General features: G+C 43.5%; 1 protein-coding gene across 1 annotated transcript; it reads right to left on the bottom strand.

The window, feature by feature from the left end:
* Positions 1-2141: 2141 nt before the first annotated feature.
* NTPCR (nucleoside-triphosphatase, cancer-related) lies at positions 2142-10365 on the bottom strand. Its single transcript, XM_083606112.1, is given in 6 exon segments — positions 2142-2306; positions 4196-4405; positions 6033-6129; positions 6824-6986; positions 9956-10061; positions 10063-10365. Coding segments are annotated over 6 exon segments (885 nt in total). The 5' UTR covers positions 10303-10365; the 3' UTR covers positions 2142-2237.
* Between the last annotated feature and the right edge of the window lie 4910 nt (positions 10366-15275).

Here is a 15275-nt window from a genome sequence, read left to right as displayed (position 1 = left end):
TGCCCAAGTGCAATACTTTACATTTCTCCCTGTTAAAATTCATCTTGTTTGTTTTGGCCCAGTTCTCTAATCTGTCAAGGTCGTTTTGAAGTGTGATCCTGTCCTCTGGGGTGTTAGCCACCCCTCCCAGTTTGGTGTCATCTGCAAATTTGATCAGGATGCCCTTGAGTCCATCATCCAAGTCGTTGATAAAGATGTTGAATAAGACCGGGCCCAAGACAGAACCCTGTGGCACCCCACTAGTCACTCTTCTCCAGGATGAAGAGGAACCATTGATGAGCACCCATTGGGTTCGGTCAGTCAGCCAGTTACAAATCCACTGAGTGGTAGCATAGTCAAGACCGCATTTTACCAGCTTCTTTACAAGAATATCATGGGGCACCTTGTCAAATGCCTTGCTGAAATCAAGGTAGGCTACATCCACTGCGTTCCCTTCATCTACCAGGCTTGTAATTCTGTCAAAAAACGAGATCAGGTTCGTCTGACATGACTTATTTTTCAGAAATCCATGCTGGCTATTGGTGATCACAGCATTCCTTTCTAGGTGCTCACAGACTGTTTGCTTAATGATCTGCTCCAGAATCTTCCCTGGTATTGATGTCAGACTGACTGGGCGGTAATTATTTGGGTCCTCTCTTTTCCCCTTTTTGAAAATAGGGACAACATTTGCCCTCCTCCAGTCTGCCGGGACTTCGCCTGTTCTCCAGGAATTCTCAAAGATGACTGCCAGTGGTTCTGAAATCACATCTGCCAGTTCTTTTAATACTCTTGGATGCAGTTCATCTGGCCCTGGAGACTTGAATACATCTAGACTAGCCAAGTATTCTTGTACTATCTCCTTAGTTATTCTGGGCTGTGTTTCCTCTGCTGAATCATTTGCTCCAAATTCTTCAGGTCGGGCATTGTTTTCTTTATCGGAGAAGACTGAGGCAAAGAAGGCATTGAGGAGTTCAGCCCTTTCTGTGTCCCCTGTTTGCATTTCACCATCTTCTCCTCTGAGTGACCCCACTGTTTCTTTGTTCTTCCTTTTGCTACGAACATACCCATAAAAGCCTTTTTTGTTGCTTTTAACCTCTCTAGCAAGCCTGAGTTCATTCTGTGCTTTAGCTTTTCTGACTTTGTGTCTACACGTGCTGGCTATTTGTTTGAATTCCTCTTTGGTGGTTTCCCCCCTTTTCCATTTTTTGTACACATCCTTTTTTAATCTTAACTCAGTTAAAAGTTCTTTAGATAGCCACCCTGGCTTCTTTAGGCACCTTCCATGTTTCCGTCTCATTGGTATTGCCTGAAGTTGTGCTTTTACTATCTCCCTCTTAACAAACTCCCAGCCATCATGAACTCCCTTTTCTTTTAGTATTACTGTCCATGGGATCTCACCCAGCACTTCCCTAAGTTTTATAATCCAACAGCTTTACTTTCAGGTCTTAAGATCAATTTGCTGGCTCTTATTTTAACTGCAAATGAACCAAGTCTGATTTGAAAATCAATGGCAGGCCACAAATGTGAAACATCACAATTCACACCTGCATATTCAAAGACAATAGAGTTTCAAAGATGGAGGTTGCCCCACCTACTCTCAGCAGCCAGAAACATCATAGCCAGACACTGGAGGGACCTGTCAGGAATAAACATGGAACACTGGTATCAAGTAATATGGGAAACAGCCTTACTAGAAAAACTAACCAATAGACTGAAACCTACATGGGGACAAATAGACGAGGGCGCCTTCATTCTGGTATGGCTCCCCTTTATCACATAAACAGCCCAACAAGACAACAACATGAACCCACTGACAGCATACAATTCAAAATGGCTAACTTAACCAAACAACTCTCTCCCCCCCCCACACACAAACAAATCCCACTGCAGTCAACCAAAAACCACACCCTAGGCCACACCAACCTCTCTCACTACCAAGGAAACATAACAAGAAAATAAAAAGAGAACCTACCCAAGTGACGCTGACACAAAAACCCCACACATACACTAAGTAAATGAACATAAGCTTTACCACTCCACCCCCTTCTCCCGTTACCCCCTCTTTTCTTCCCAACCCTAAACTGCATATAACACCTATGTCTCACGACAAATGCAACTGATCTGCAGAAAACGCAACCTGAAGAAAGAGGCAATGCACGTGCTTTTGTAAACGAGGAAAATCTTTAATAAACATTATTTTGGAAAAGAAAAAGATGGAGGTTGCACTGGGATGGAAAGAACACATAAAATGGTGTGCATCATTTTAGGCAGCTCTGCACAGCTGCCACAATATCTTGCAAAATGCTGTCTCTATTCTCCTTTGTAATCTAGAATCAGAAAAAAAATATGGATTAGTTAACGTTGCTGGCCATTTATTGTGACCAGTGTTAGAAACCGAGACATGAAAGCTAGGAGCTAAATGGCACCTTAAAGCTAGGTTAGGGGCACATCAGGGGAATGTCTAGGTGTGCTTTTTTATAGCAAGAATACAAAGCTGAAAATGAATGAACTGCAGCTAAAATATTATGTTCATTTTTCACATTGTCTAGTCCTTTCCCTGCCCACCCCCCTAATATTCTTAAGAGGGTCTCTTCTCCAGTCTTCAGAGAGTAGCTGGAAGTAGAGAGGCAGAAAAGGTTCTCCTTTCCTTCCACTCTGCAATTTTAATCTGAAATCTTAGGTGCAGTACAGTGCCCAGAGTTTCACGCTAATGAAATTCCGTCGCAAAAGTCGCATAGAACAGGCATAGGCAAACTCAGCCCTCCAGATCTTTTGGGACTACAACTCCCATCATCCCTAGCTAAAAGGACCAGTGGTCAGGGATTATGGGAATTGTAGTCCCAAAACATCTGGAGGGCCGAGTTTTCCTATGCCTGGCATAGAACAATGGGAGTTTCGAACACTGATTGTGACAGTTGTCAATATGGAAGGCTGAGGAAGTGGATAATAATTTCTTCACTGTAATTCCCCCATGGGATAAATTTTCTTTCTGGCCCCAAGGTATCCACCTCCAAATTACCCGATTCGTATGTTAACTGCTTTACAGCAATCAGGTTTAATAGACTGCATGTGCTGCTGCAGATGTGAAAATATGCAACCAGGTGCAATGGGTGTCGATGGCATATTACCAAACTAGCAAAGAGAGGCAAGACCTGTAAATTATGAATAAGTGAACTATATATGCCATGTTTGCAGAGAAAAAGAGGTTCCCTGGAAAGGATAGGAGGCACAACAATCCTCCTTCCAGAGGGCTGAAAGCTTTTATAGGCAAAACACTACGAGCATCCCAAGCATGCATGACCTAAATTAGCAAGAGCTATATTGGACAATTTAAAGTGGGGGGAAACCAAAGACGTTTGGGCAAAGATCAACTTGCAGAATCAATCTGGGGATGGAGCTGCTGATGAGATAGGGGGGAAAAGTGGAACTATAAATCCATATTCTTAGAAGATTCTATCAAACTAAATTGACACAAATGAATCAAGAACATCTTGGGCATTTGCCCGCATTGATTTTGTGTCTGGTACTTCTGGTTTCGTGAGGTGCAATCTAAAGAGGCCTTGACATGTTGTTACCAGGTGCCAGAAACAAACATGAGGAAGAGCTATTATTATGCAGGGAGATGAATTAAAAGGTCTTCCGACACAAACAAGCAACAAGAGAGCAATGTGGTGGAAAGCGGTAGGCTTCGTGGACACTTCTGATGCTATTGCTGGTCCCAAGGAATCTGAAATGTTTTCCTACCTCTAGTGGCAAGCTAAAAAGAAAGAAAGTGTGTTGCATTTGTTTTAAGGTCTTCCCTTAAAATATCTAATGGACTGAGGGGCTTTCAGAAGGGCAAGAACTCAAGTTAATTGACCAGGCTGGGCCCCTGGTGCACCCATGAACAGAGGTCTCTGTAGCCAGCCACTTTCATTAGCTGAACGCCATAGCTAAGGTTTACATATGACTATAACCGAGTGCATGAGGACACACCATCCTGTTGGCAGAGGACATGCTTAGCCCACAGAAGATCCCAAGATCAATCCCCATCATCTCTAGTGACAAAGATAGAACTATGAGCCCCTCACAAGCAGGAAACCTATTCCTCCAAAGGACATGCAATCCTGTCCAGAACACAAACCAAATGGTGGTAAGAGCTGATTGCTAAAACTGGGCTAGACTTCACAATGGGCAAAAGATGAAAACTTGCTCAGTGGACCTTCAGCCTACTTACATTGAAGACCTTCACCTCCTTTCTACTTCTGATCTCCTCCACAAGCCCCAAGGGCTTTCCTTTAGGCACTGGGATTGTTCCAAGAATCACAGTTCCTGATCCAGTCAGAATTTGACGGACAGCTTGAATAAAGGACTGGCTGAAGAGCTCCATTTTACCGATCTCGTCAATTATGCAGACCTTTTTCGCTGTGCTACTGGCAAGATCAGGCTATAAGGAAAATATAGGTATCTGATTGAAGCCACCAGTAAGAAAATTTAGTAGATTAAGTCAATGTGTCAATCATTCATTCAATTTATTACTGTCAATAGGCCAGAAATAAAATGAAAACATACACAGTAGATCAGAATCTTAGAGCAAAACAGATTCAGAAGTGCGACATAATAACCTCTGCTTGGCCCCTGGAGATAGTCCTTCCAGATTCAGATGGTGAGTTATTCTCTTGTTTTCACTGCTACTGATAGAAATTTAGTCACTATCAGGGATATCCTAAGGATTTTATCTTCCATTGAATATTAAACGTTAAACTGATCTGACCTCCCTGGTAATTTGGTCAGTAAAGGGCCAACTGTATGCTTCCAAATTCCAGCATAAAAATTACAGAACAAAAGGATTTGTTCTATAGATTCTACCTCATGTGTGTTACAGGGGCAGACCCTTGGGGCTTTTACTTCTGAGAAAAAAAGTTGTGTATCTGCAATGCATCGTTATAACAGGGCAATTCTATGAGTGCTTCCTTGGAAGTAAGTAATACTGAGTTCAAAGGGCCTTACTCCCAGGTTAAATGTGTACTGGACTGCAGCTTAAGATTCAAGTCATATAACAAAGATCCCAGCAGCTTTGCTCAGATCACCTATTTCTTTAACAAACTATAGTTTTACATTACTTCGCCATGCCTTTTTGTTCCTGTTTGTCCTTCGTTATCTGCCTGCCCATCTGGTGCTCCTCATCCTCACCCCCCACCACAAAATCATTTTTAAAATTATTCTTATGTTGGTCTGACTACATATATGGTCCTGCACCTACTGAAATAACAGTTGACAGAAGCTAGCTAAAGTGGTGTTATTTCATCCTCTGGGGTTCATCATACTGTCCAAGCCACTTATTACCCTGCTGCTAAATACTCTATGATGCTTTTTAAAAGAAAAGGGAAATGACAGAAAATGCCTTTGTACTTTCCTAAAATGAGGCATATCTGTATTAAACGCTTTGTGTTTGGATAAGCTCTGCGGGACAAATGAGTTATGGTAGTTTGTCAGCATCATTCCTGGAGAATTTTCAGGACACTAAGTGTTTTCTAATTTGTTTAGTGATCACATCGCTGATTTATCTTGGAATTGCATTTACCAATCCTAAATGGTGCTGAATAAGAGCAGTTATACAGTCACCCACACAGTTGCAAATTTCTCCAGTGGCATTTTAGCTTCCCACTAGTCCTGTAAGCCATGTGTTGAGAATCATTTGTTCCTTTTTGCAACTGAACAGAAATCTGAACCTGTAAACCAAATGTGAGAACTGGGAGGAAGGGGACTCCAAACACTGTGTGTCCACTCTTACACTGCACACCAGAACTCTGGGTAACACACCATCTTTCATGGAGTGCAAGAGGATGGGGTGGGGAGAGACAGACAGACAGACATGTAGGAAGCTGTGGGTGCAGAGGGACAGGAGGATGGTGGGAGCTGGGAAAACTCATAAATGGAGCTGACAATGGAAAGGGGTGCTGGATCTAAGCTCTACCAAGATAGAAGAGTTCAAGACATTTCACTATAAACTCCTCATCATGTTTTATTCATTTATTCATATTGTTCTCCAGAAATTCCAAAATATTACTCACATTTCTCAACAAAGGAAGAGCCAACTGTTCAAATGACATTAGATCCACTACATACTGGCCAACACGGTATTCACGCCTTGCTGTGGAAGGACCAGAGCTGAAGGAAGGAAGAAAATACCCAACACAGTGAACAATAAAGCATTCTAGAACCCTGTTCCTTAGCAGATAACCCTCAGACTATGTGAAGCACGTCAAAATTTTCACATGCCCTTGCAGTGCCCCTCTTTAGTCACATTAGAATGTCCTCCCACCTTTCTTAGATGCCCCAGATAGTTGCTAATATTGCAATCTTGGTGGGATATATGCACAATATCACAATGAAACACATCAACTGGAACCAGAAAGTGGCAGCTACCAAGAACAGAATTCTACAAAAACTGGTAACTGCCCTGGGGCGTGGGATTGGCTCAAAAAGGGCGTGGGATTGGCTCAAAACCCATATAATTGTTCCAGAAACTTGCTGTAAATTTTAACTGGGAGTACAGCTGCTCGTCATTTGCACTGCACATCATTCTGGTGGACCCTGACTATCCCTGTGCCTGTTGCCTCTCATTTATTGCATGCCCTGATACTTTGCTTGGTTTCTGTAACAAGAGTTTTTTGCCGTTTGGCAGCAACAAGTCAACACTAAAGATCAGCACAGCGACTTCACAATCTTATTCACCACTTCAACGTTTCATCTGATTCCAGCTACCCTTGAATGAGCAGCACAGGAGCTTCAAAGGGCAGTTGTGCATTCTACAAAGGCATTCCCAGATTAGGTGTCAGAATGTGAATTTTAAACGTCATACCCAACTCTAGACAAAATTCCTCTTCTTCCACTCAGAGTGACAACATCAAATCCTATTCTCCTGCCACCTTCTCTCACTTCTTCTGTATAAAATCCATCAATAGGGATACCGGATGATTTTAAAACTTCAGTGGCTTTCTGGATCAGTGTTGTTTTTCCAATTCCTATAACAAGAAGAGTGCTTTTTAAGCCTTGTTTTCAGTATCATGGATGTGCAACAAAACAAATACACATATGTATTTATGGACTCCTTTGGCTCCTTCTTCCTAACAGAAGCACACATTGCCCTTGCAATGGATGCTTCATCCAAGTTGGCCTCCAGTCGTGGCAGCCTGCACTGCAAGTTATGCTGAGAAGAATTCACCATACACACCAGAGTCATCATTATTGTAAGTCTTTGTGCCCCTTATCATGGCAAAAATATGAGATGGAAACATGAAGACATGACACAATGGGTCTGCTCTACCGGGCACATGATCCTACACACTGTGATCAGATTGTTCCCCACTTGTTTCAGGGGGGAAATGGTCAAGGCTGTGCCGTTTGCATTTTGGAGCTCCCAGGCAAGTAACACATTAGGTCATTGCATATAATCCATTGTCTTATTTTGGATACATTCCCAAGTGCCAGTTTTTAAGAGAGAGAGACAGTCTAAAAAAATGGAAGAGCATCTGCTTAGGTATTTTGTAGCCCTCTCTATTACAAATATCCCCAGTGACAAATATCCCCAGAAGTGATAAATGAGGGCCATCATCTCAATTTCTGCATCTTCTAGAATGCTACACAATAAAAAGAGTTTTGCTTATTAATGTAACATCCACCCACCCCAAGCTCTATTGCTGTCATCTTGTATAATCATATTAACATCCACTGATAAATGACTGTTTCCTTGGCTCATAATTTAAATTTTCAGGAATCCAATTTACTCCAATAAAAGAGGAGGACAGTGATAATTGTATATTATTTAGATCTGATGTACTAAATCATTTTTTAATAATTAAGTCACACAAACTAAATGTTAATGGGAAGAACGGGTGCTTGCACTTTAACTGATGGGCAGATAGGGTTTCAAAAACCTGCAAGGATCAAAAAATGTGGCATGAGTTATAAGGAAAGAAAAAGAAATTAACCTTAATAATGATAGCAATATGCAAGATCTGTAAAATATTTAAATGTGTTTTGTCAGATAAATCCAATTCCACATTTCTTCCATAAATTACAAACAACTGTGTGTTTTCATGGGGTAACAGAATAGATACTGCAGCACAATACTATGCATACTTATTCAGAAGTAGACCACACTCTGTGTGCACAGTGCTGCAGTCTTGAGTGGAAAACATTTAAATGCTAAGGTTTGATATTATCATTACTGTACAGTGGTACCTCGGTTTACGAACTGAATCCGTTCTGGAAGTCCTTCTTAAACCAAAGCCATTCTTAAACCAATGCACGCTTTCCCTAATGAGGCCTCCCGCCGCCGGTGCCCTTCCACCATTCGTAGACCGAGGTAAAGTTTGCTAACCGGAACACTACTTCCGGTTTTGCAGAGTTTGTATACCGAATAGTTCGTAAACAGGGCTTAAACCGAGGTACCACTATATTATTTACAGAGAAAAGGACATACCTATTTGCAACCTACAATACTAAGACAACAGAAGCCTGGTTTAATTCAAACACTATACTATTGGGGGGGTGTCTTTCTGGAATACTTTTCGGTAGACATATTTGGATCTGGAACAAAAGAGATAATGGGGCTCAGAAGCAATGTGGAAAGTGGAGGCGGAATTCCAAATATCTGAAGTAATCAGGCAATTTTCTTAGCAGCAGGTGTCTAGTAAAGATGATAAAATGAGTTATGTGCTGTTATATAGATAAATATTACCAGAGAGAAGCGTCTCTCACAAACAGTGCAAAAGACGTCCTTTATTTAGTACTGGCATTTAAAGCAGAACAGGCTTACAACCAATCCTAACCATGCCTTCTACACGGGGGCTAAATTATGTCAGGCTGCAATCCTGTGCCTGCTTCCCTGGGAGTAAACTTCGCTGAATGCAGTAGCACTCACTTCTGAATAAGCATGCATAGTATTGCACTACAAGGCTGTAATTCTTTATGTAGTTACAGTGGTACCTCGGGTTAAGTACTTAATTCGTTCCGGAGGTCCGTTCTTAACCTGAAACTGTTCTTAACCTGAAGCACCACTCTAGCTAATGGGGCCTCCCGCTGCTGCCGCCGCGCCACCGGAGCACGATTTCTGTTCTCATCCTGAAGCAAAGTTCTTAACCTGAGGCACTATTTCTGGGTTAGCGGAGTCTGTAACCTGAAGCGTATGTAACCCGAGGTACCACTGTACTTCAGAATAACCCCACTGAACTCAACAAGGTTTATTTCAGAGTGTAAATAATTGGAGGTTTATAGTCCAAGCAGGGCAGAGAACCTGAAGCCTGGAGACCAAGCATCTTGGAACTTCCTTCTTGAGTGTGCAGCATTGATCTCTCATAATGCCTCTGGCTTCCAGGAAAGAGACGGATGCACAAGCGCCAGTGTAGACTTTAGCCTGGTGTGCAAAACTGAAATCTGCACTCATTGCTCTGTCCACTTTTGCCCCTGGCATGTACCCCCCTACCAAAGAAAGGTCGTCCAGATGGGAGTGAAGCCTTCTGGCTGAAAAGGGTTCCCCGCCCCAGCGGGGAACCCTTTTACTACTCAGATTTTATTTTCTTGTAAATTTCACCGGGTTCAATGGAGCTTCTTGTCAAGTTAAGTGGGTGCACCTAGCATTGCAGCCTGAGCGCTTAAACGCAAACCTTTCCAGTTTAAAAAGGTTTCGGGATAGAAACCACACCGTGCAGGCGACTCAAAACACGCCAGGGAAGGGCGATCGTGGGAATGGGCGGGGGAGCGTGAGGCCCTAAGCACGTTTACTCGGAAGTAAGTTCGCCCCTGGCAGTCAGGAAGCAGCCGAGGCACGGCTCCGCTTTCTGCCCGGGAGGAGGCGGCGGAAGAGGAGGCCTGCTTTCAGCCGAGCTCTGCCTCCGCCTTCCCTTCCTGGAGCCTCGCAGCACCGGGCCGCTGCCCAGGCAGGGCCTCCCGCCCTCCTTCCTTCCTCTCCGCTCCCGCCGGGTTGGGTTACCTGGCGGTCCCGTCAGGAAAACGTGCTTGGCCATGGCGGGGGCCTCCGTCCGGGTAGCGGCGGGGAAGCGGCCTGGCGTAGCGGGAGCCCTCGCGCTCCCTCCGTCCCTCCCTCCAGCCGCGCGCTCTCGGCAGCGGGGAAAAGAGCCCGCGCTGCTTCGGCTGCCAGCCTCTCTCTCGCCTTTCTCCGTCTCTGCTGCTTCCAAGTCCGGCAGCTCCGTTGCCCGCTTTGCGATGGACAGCTGCTCGCTCTTTTTCGCAGGCTTGGGCTGCGACGACCCCACGTTCACTTACTCGGGAGTAAGTTCCACCGAACACAGTGGGACCTGCTTCTGAGGAAGCATGCATCGCTTAAAGCGAGTCCCCTCCTGGCCTCTTAAAGTCTATCAGCATTATTATGGCTTAATTTTATTCACTTATTTATGGCACCTATTTCTCGCTCATCATGAACCCCTCTGTCGAAGTTGTCATGGGCGCTGTAACTCCGCAGCGGTTTGACTTTACACGGAAGGTGCACGCTTCCATTGTCTCCCGATACAGGCGGATGCCGACCAGTATTTTCTCCAAGAAGCTCTAGGCGGCCTACACGGCTCTTCCCCTCCTCGGTTAATCCGTACAACAACCCTGTGAGGTAGGTTAGGCTGAGAGACAGTGACCCAGTGAGCCTCGTGTCCAAATTGGGATTTGAGCCCAGGTTTCCTGTTCAGACACTAGCCACTATATAACCCTGGGTCTTTCATGGACTACAATCCACTTCATAAAGTGTTAGCCTGAGAAATGGGCATGTACATATATGCATCTGATTAAGCGGACTGTAACCCACCAAAGCTTGTAACATAATAAATTTAAGGGACAAGGGGGCTCTGGTGTGTTCTCTGCAAGAGAGATAACATGCATGAGAACAACCTGTTTAAGGCAGGAATCACCACTTCTGTGTGCACACACATCTCCACCTTCCCTTTTTTTTGGGGGGGGGAACCTTCCCTTTTTTTGTGGGAAATTCCCTTATTCCAGCAACGTTTCCCGCTGCTATCCCGGATTGTTGATATCCCGTAGACTGTCCCCGGGACACGTGAGGCTGCTGATCCTTTATTTTCGAGGCTGCTGATCTCTTATTTTCAAATCTGAAAGTTGACAGCTATGATCCCCACTTTCCTCCCTGGTGAGCAGGTTTTTGCATTGTTTCAAAAGCCTACGTACCCAGAGTTGAGAGACAGACAAACGAAATGGGTGTACATGATGGGAAGCAAAGCCTCATCACTTTCAGGTTTGTTTGGAAACTTGCCTGCCTCTCTCACAAGTAAGCAGCTTCTAGACTGTGGAGAAGTACTAAGCTGTGAGAATTACCATTTTTTAGGTGATCGCTCCTAAATGGCCCTAGAAATCTGTCATGCTCTCTCCAAACTCTATTAACTTATTACCGTATTTTTCGCTCTATAGGACGCACCGGACCATAGGAGGGGGAGAACAGGGGAAATTTTTTTTTTCTTGTTCTCCCCCTCTAAAACAAGGTGCGTTCAAGGTGCATTCACCCAAAGCCTCCTGAGCGCAGCGGCAGTTACCTTGGAAGCCTGGAGAGCGAGAGGGGTCGGTGAAGGCACCCCGCTGCCCTGCGGAGGCTTTGTGCAGCCATCCCCAAGCTAGAACAGCGAGACGGAGCGCTGCGCAGCGCTCCGTTTCCCTGTTCTGGCTTTGGACATAGCCGCACAGCCTGCATTTACTCTATAGGACGCACACACATTTCCCCTTAATTTTTGGAGGGGAAAAAGTGCGTCCTATAGAGTGAAAAATACGGTATTTCCTAATGTTCATATCCTGTCTTTCCTTCATCATGGACCCCATGGTGGGGTACACATTCCCAGGTAGTCACTCATCCACACACTGACCAGTTTAAGACCTGATCAGCTTCAACAAGGTGGTAGCCTCGTGCCTTCAGACCATACCCGGTGAGAGTGGTATTAACCACATTATTTGCATGCAGCTTGTCAGTCCCATACACTGGTGCTCTTTGGAACATAACAGGAGCTCCAGTTCAAATCCTCCCCCTCCTGTTCTGTTTGTATGGCTACTGGGATGCATTCAGCATTTCAAATTAAAAGAAAATCAATTTATGATTCTGAGTCAAAATGGCAGTAAAACAATGGAAACCACATGGGAAATCAGTGGTACAATTGAAGACTGAGCAAGATATAAGGGAAAGATGAAGGACAGGAAGACTGACCTGGGAGCAAAGTCAGTTGTTAACAGATTACCAAACAGAGCAATAACCCCTTTCCCAAAAAATGAATAGCCTTGTACCCTGAGCCAGGGACACAGGGGCATACAGTTATCTATGCCAGAAGAGTGGGTCTTTATTGCCTTTGCAAAGTTTTAAAATAAAAATTGCATTTTAAAAAATAAAAATTGCAGCAGCAAATTGGGGTTTGAATGCTGGAAGCATGTGATTTCCACACAACGGAAACAATTTCTTCAGTAAAAGATCATGTGGATCCTACACTACAAAGTGCCTAATAATATCTGATTCACTGGTTTGATTAATTGAATTAAAACTTGTAATCAAATAAAAAGATGCCACCAATTAATCAGGCAACAGATTTATATTATAATTGTTGATAATATATAACAACTGCAGATGGGAAACATAATCTCAAAAGAAGCATTTTGCTTTCTGTGTTGCAAACTGGAAGAGGTTATTCTTCTAAGATTATGACTGATTGACACACGTCCATAATCTAGAAACAAAGACAGTATGCCTGCTGCTTGTTCTGTTTTTACTCGTGTATGGGTTTAATCGACTTAAACCCATACAGTTAATTGACTAGGTAAAGGTAAAGATACCTCTGCCCATACGGGCAAGTCGTGTCCGACTCTAGGGTTGCGTGCTCATCTCGCTCTAGAGGCCGTGAGCCGGCGCCGTCCGAAGACACTTCCAGGTCACATGGCCAGCGTGACGAAGCTGCAGCTGGCGAGCCAGCACCAGCGCAGCACACGGAAACGCTGTTTACCTTCCCGCTGTAAAGCGGTACCTATTTATCTACTTGCACTTAAGAGTGCTTTCGAACTGCTAGGTGGGCAGGAGCTAGGACCGAACGATGGGAGCTCACCCCGCCGCGGGGATTCGAACCGCCGACCATACCTAGGCAAGTCCTAGGGTTTTACCCACAGCGCCACCCGCGTCCCTCTAATTGTTAATTGACTAACATTGTTTAAATGAGGTGGCAGTCTTAATCATTGCACAAAAGCCTTACCTGTAAAGTCTCTTGATGGTTCCTTATACCTTCTGCCCACACCAGGAAATGTTTGCTTTTAAAACAAACTTCTAAAATACAACTTTCCCTGGGCTTCATTCTACTTGCTTGAATTTTTCTTTAAAATTAAAAATTAAAAAAAATCACCTAAAAATCTCACCTGGGGGATTTGCTGTGGTGAACCCTGTGGTAGGCATCCTTTGCATATGCTCAGAGACATCTCTTTTCCAGCCATCTCAAAGGGGAAGAAAGGGTCTAATAATAAGGTATTAGAAGCAAAATTAGCTACCAAAAAGGCTTTATGTTCCCAACACTGGAAAGCTCCCATTCAAATTAATCAGAGGGAAGAACAGAACTTCACTCCCCTCCAGACACACTTATCAGATAGTGTAAATCAAATAGCTCTGGACTAGCAAACCTGGGGCTCATGTTGATAGAACAGATTACAAAGCTTGAGAACAGGACCATCAATCAGCAGATAGACATTTCAGCTCCATATTTTGCTGAAATTTCAGCTTCTAATTTGCCAAAGGGGAATGATGAAAGCTCTGTACTTCAGGGCAACACAACACATTATAATTGGAGTGGGGGCCTTGGTGGAAGTCTACTGTAATTTAGGTAAGGATATAGATTTGAAATGCAGCGTAGGCTTTTTTCTTCTGCAGGGTAGAATTTGGATTCCGGAGTTCATCCCAGCAAATTATCAAGCAAGGGGAAGTGTATCTCCTGCAAACACACTGTAAAGCCTGAATGAATTTCTAGAGCTTCTGGTTGAATGGGGGAAATCAATTAGCAGCAAGTTTCCAAATCAATGGCTGAGAAAAGAGGTCATTTAACCAACTGCTATTCGCTAGGGGAGGAACTGGAAGGAGAGAATGAGAACAATATTAGGCTGTGACCTGTGCCCTTGCTTGGATTCAGTAGTTTACACTGAAAGAATTGTGATCTTATAAAGCAAAGCCCAGCTTGGGGCTCTAATTCTGTGCTTGAGGGCACCATTTCAGCTTCCAGGAGTGGGAAAACAAGATTTCATTAGGGCAGGGCAGATTTGCAGAAAGGTCACGGTTTGGGTATTTTCAAAATTAAATTGCAAAAAAATTGTATATTTGAAGGGGATTTGTTCTGGTTCTTTATTATTATGAAGTATAATATTATGTTATTATTAAGTATACTATTATGAACTATAGCAATCCTAGCAACAGTGGTCAAGTCTTTTTTTATTTTTTAAGGAGCTTGTGCTTTTGATATGCAAACCTTGGTGTATGTAGTTTTTTCTAGCAGTGTTGAACCAATGAATGCATATAGGTTGCTTCAAAGGAATAATGTCTGAAATATGGAAGGGGTTTTGGTGAATTACACACCCTACTGTCTTCTTTTTTTGTTCTCCAGTTAATTTCCTTTGATTTATCTGAAGAATGTTCCATTGCAATATATTCTCCTATCTCTTAACTTGGCGCGCCTACAGACTGCTAGCATTTGACCAAAAGGATTCAAGTGCATACATCTGAAGGCAGCCCTGTTTAGGGAAGTTTTTAATGTTTGATGTTTTATCGTGTTTTTAATACTCTGTTGGGAGCCACCCAGAGTGGCTGGGGAAACCCAGCCAGATGGGCGGGGTCTAAATATTAAATTGTTGTTGTTAGAAAATGTAGGTTTGCACAATTAATGTAGATTAAAGCACTCTGTCACTCTAGCGCAAGAAATGTACTTTTAAAAAGAAACAGACCTTTTGTGGTTAGGGAAGAAATGGGGAATGATGAACAGGAAGCATATGTGGGTGAGTGCTCAATAAAAACCAGAGATAATCTAATTTAAGGTTACCAGATTTTTTTCCCCCCAGTGAATCCGGGGACACTTTTCAACTTCCTACTAAATAGATGGATTTTGTCAGGGAACTGATTTGTAAATCCGGGGACTGTCCCCGGGAAACAGGAACGTTTGGTAACCTTAATCTAACTTCTGCATAAGCTTTGTGTGAGCAAATCAAGATGAATATTCAATAAATAGATCATTTGAAGGAGCCCTAGGCTTGAAATATTTGTGACATGCTGGATTTCAAGCTGAAAGGCAGCA

This window comes from Podarcis filfolensis, assembly GCF_964270895.1.
Source record: "Podarcis filfolensis genome assembly, chromosome: 3".
Classification (NCBI taxonomy): Eukaryota; Metazoa; Chordata; class Lepidosauria; order Squamata; family Lacertidae; genus Podarcis; species Podarcis filfolensis.
Note: the sequence above shows the minus strand (reverse complement) of the source record. Positions and strands in the feature narration are given on the sequence as shown.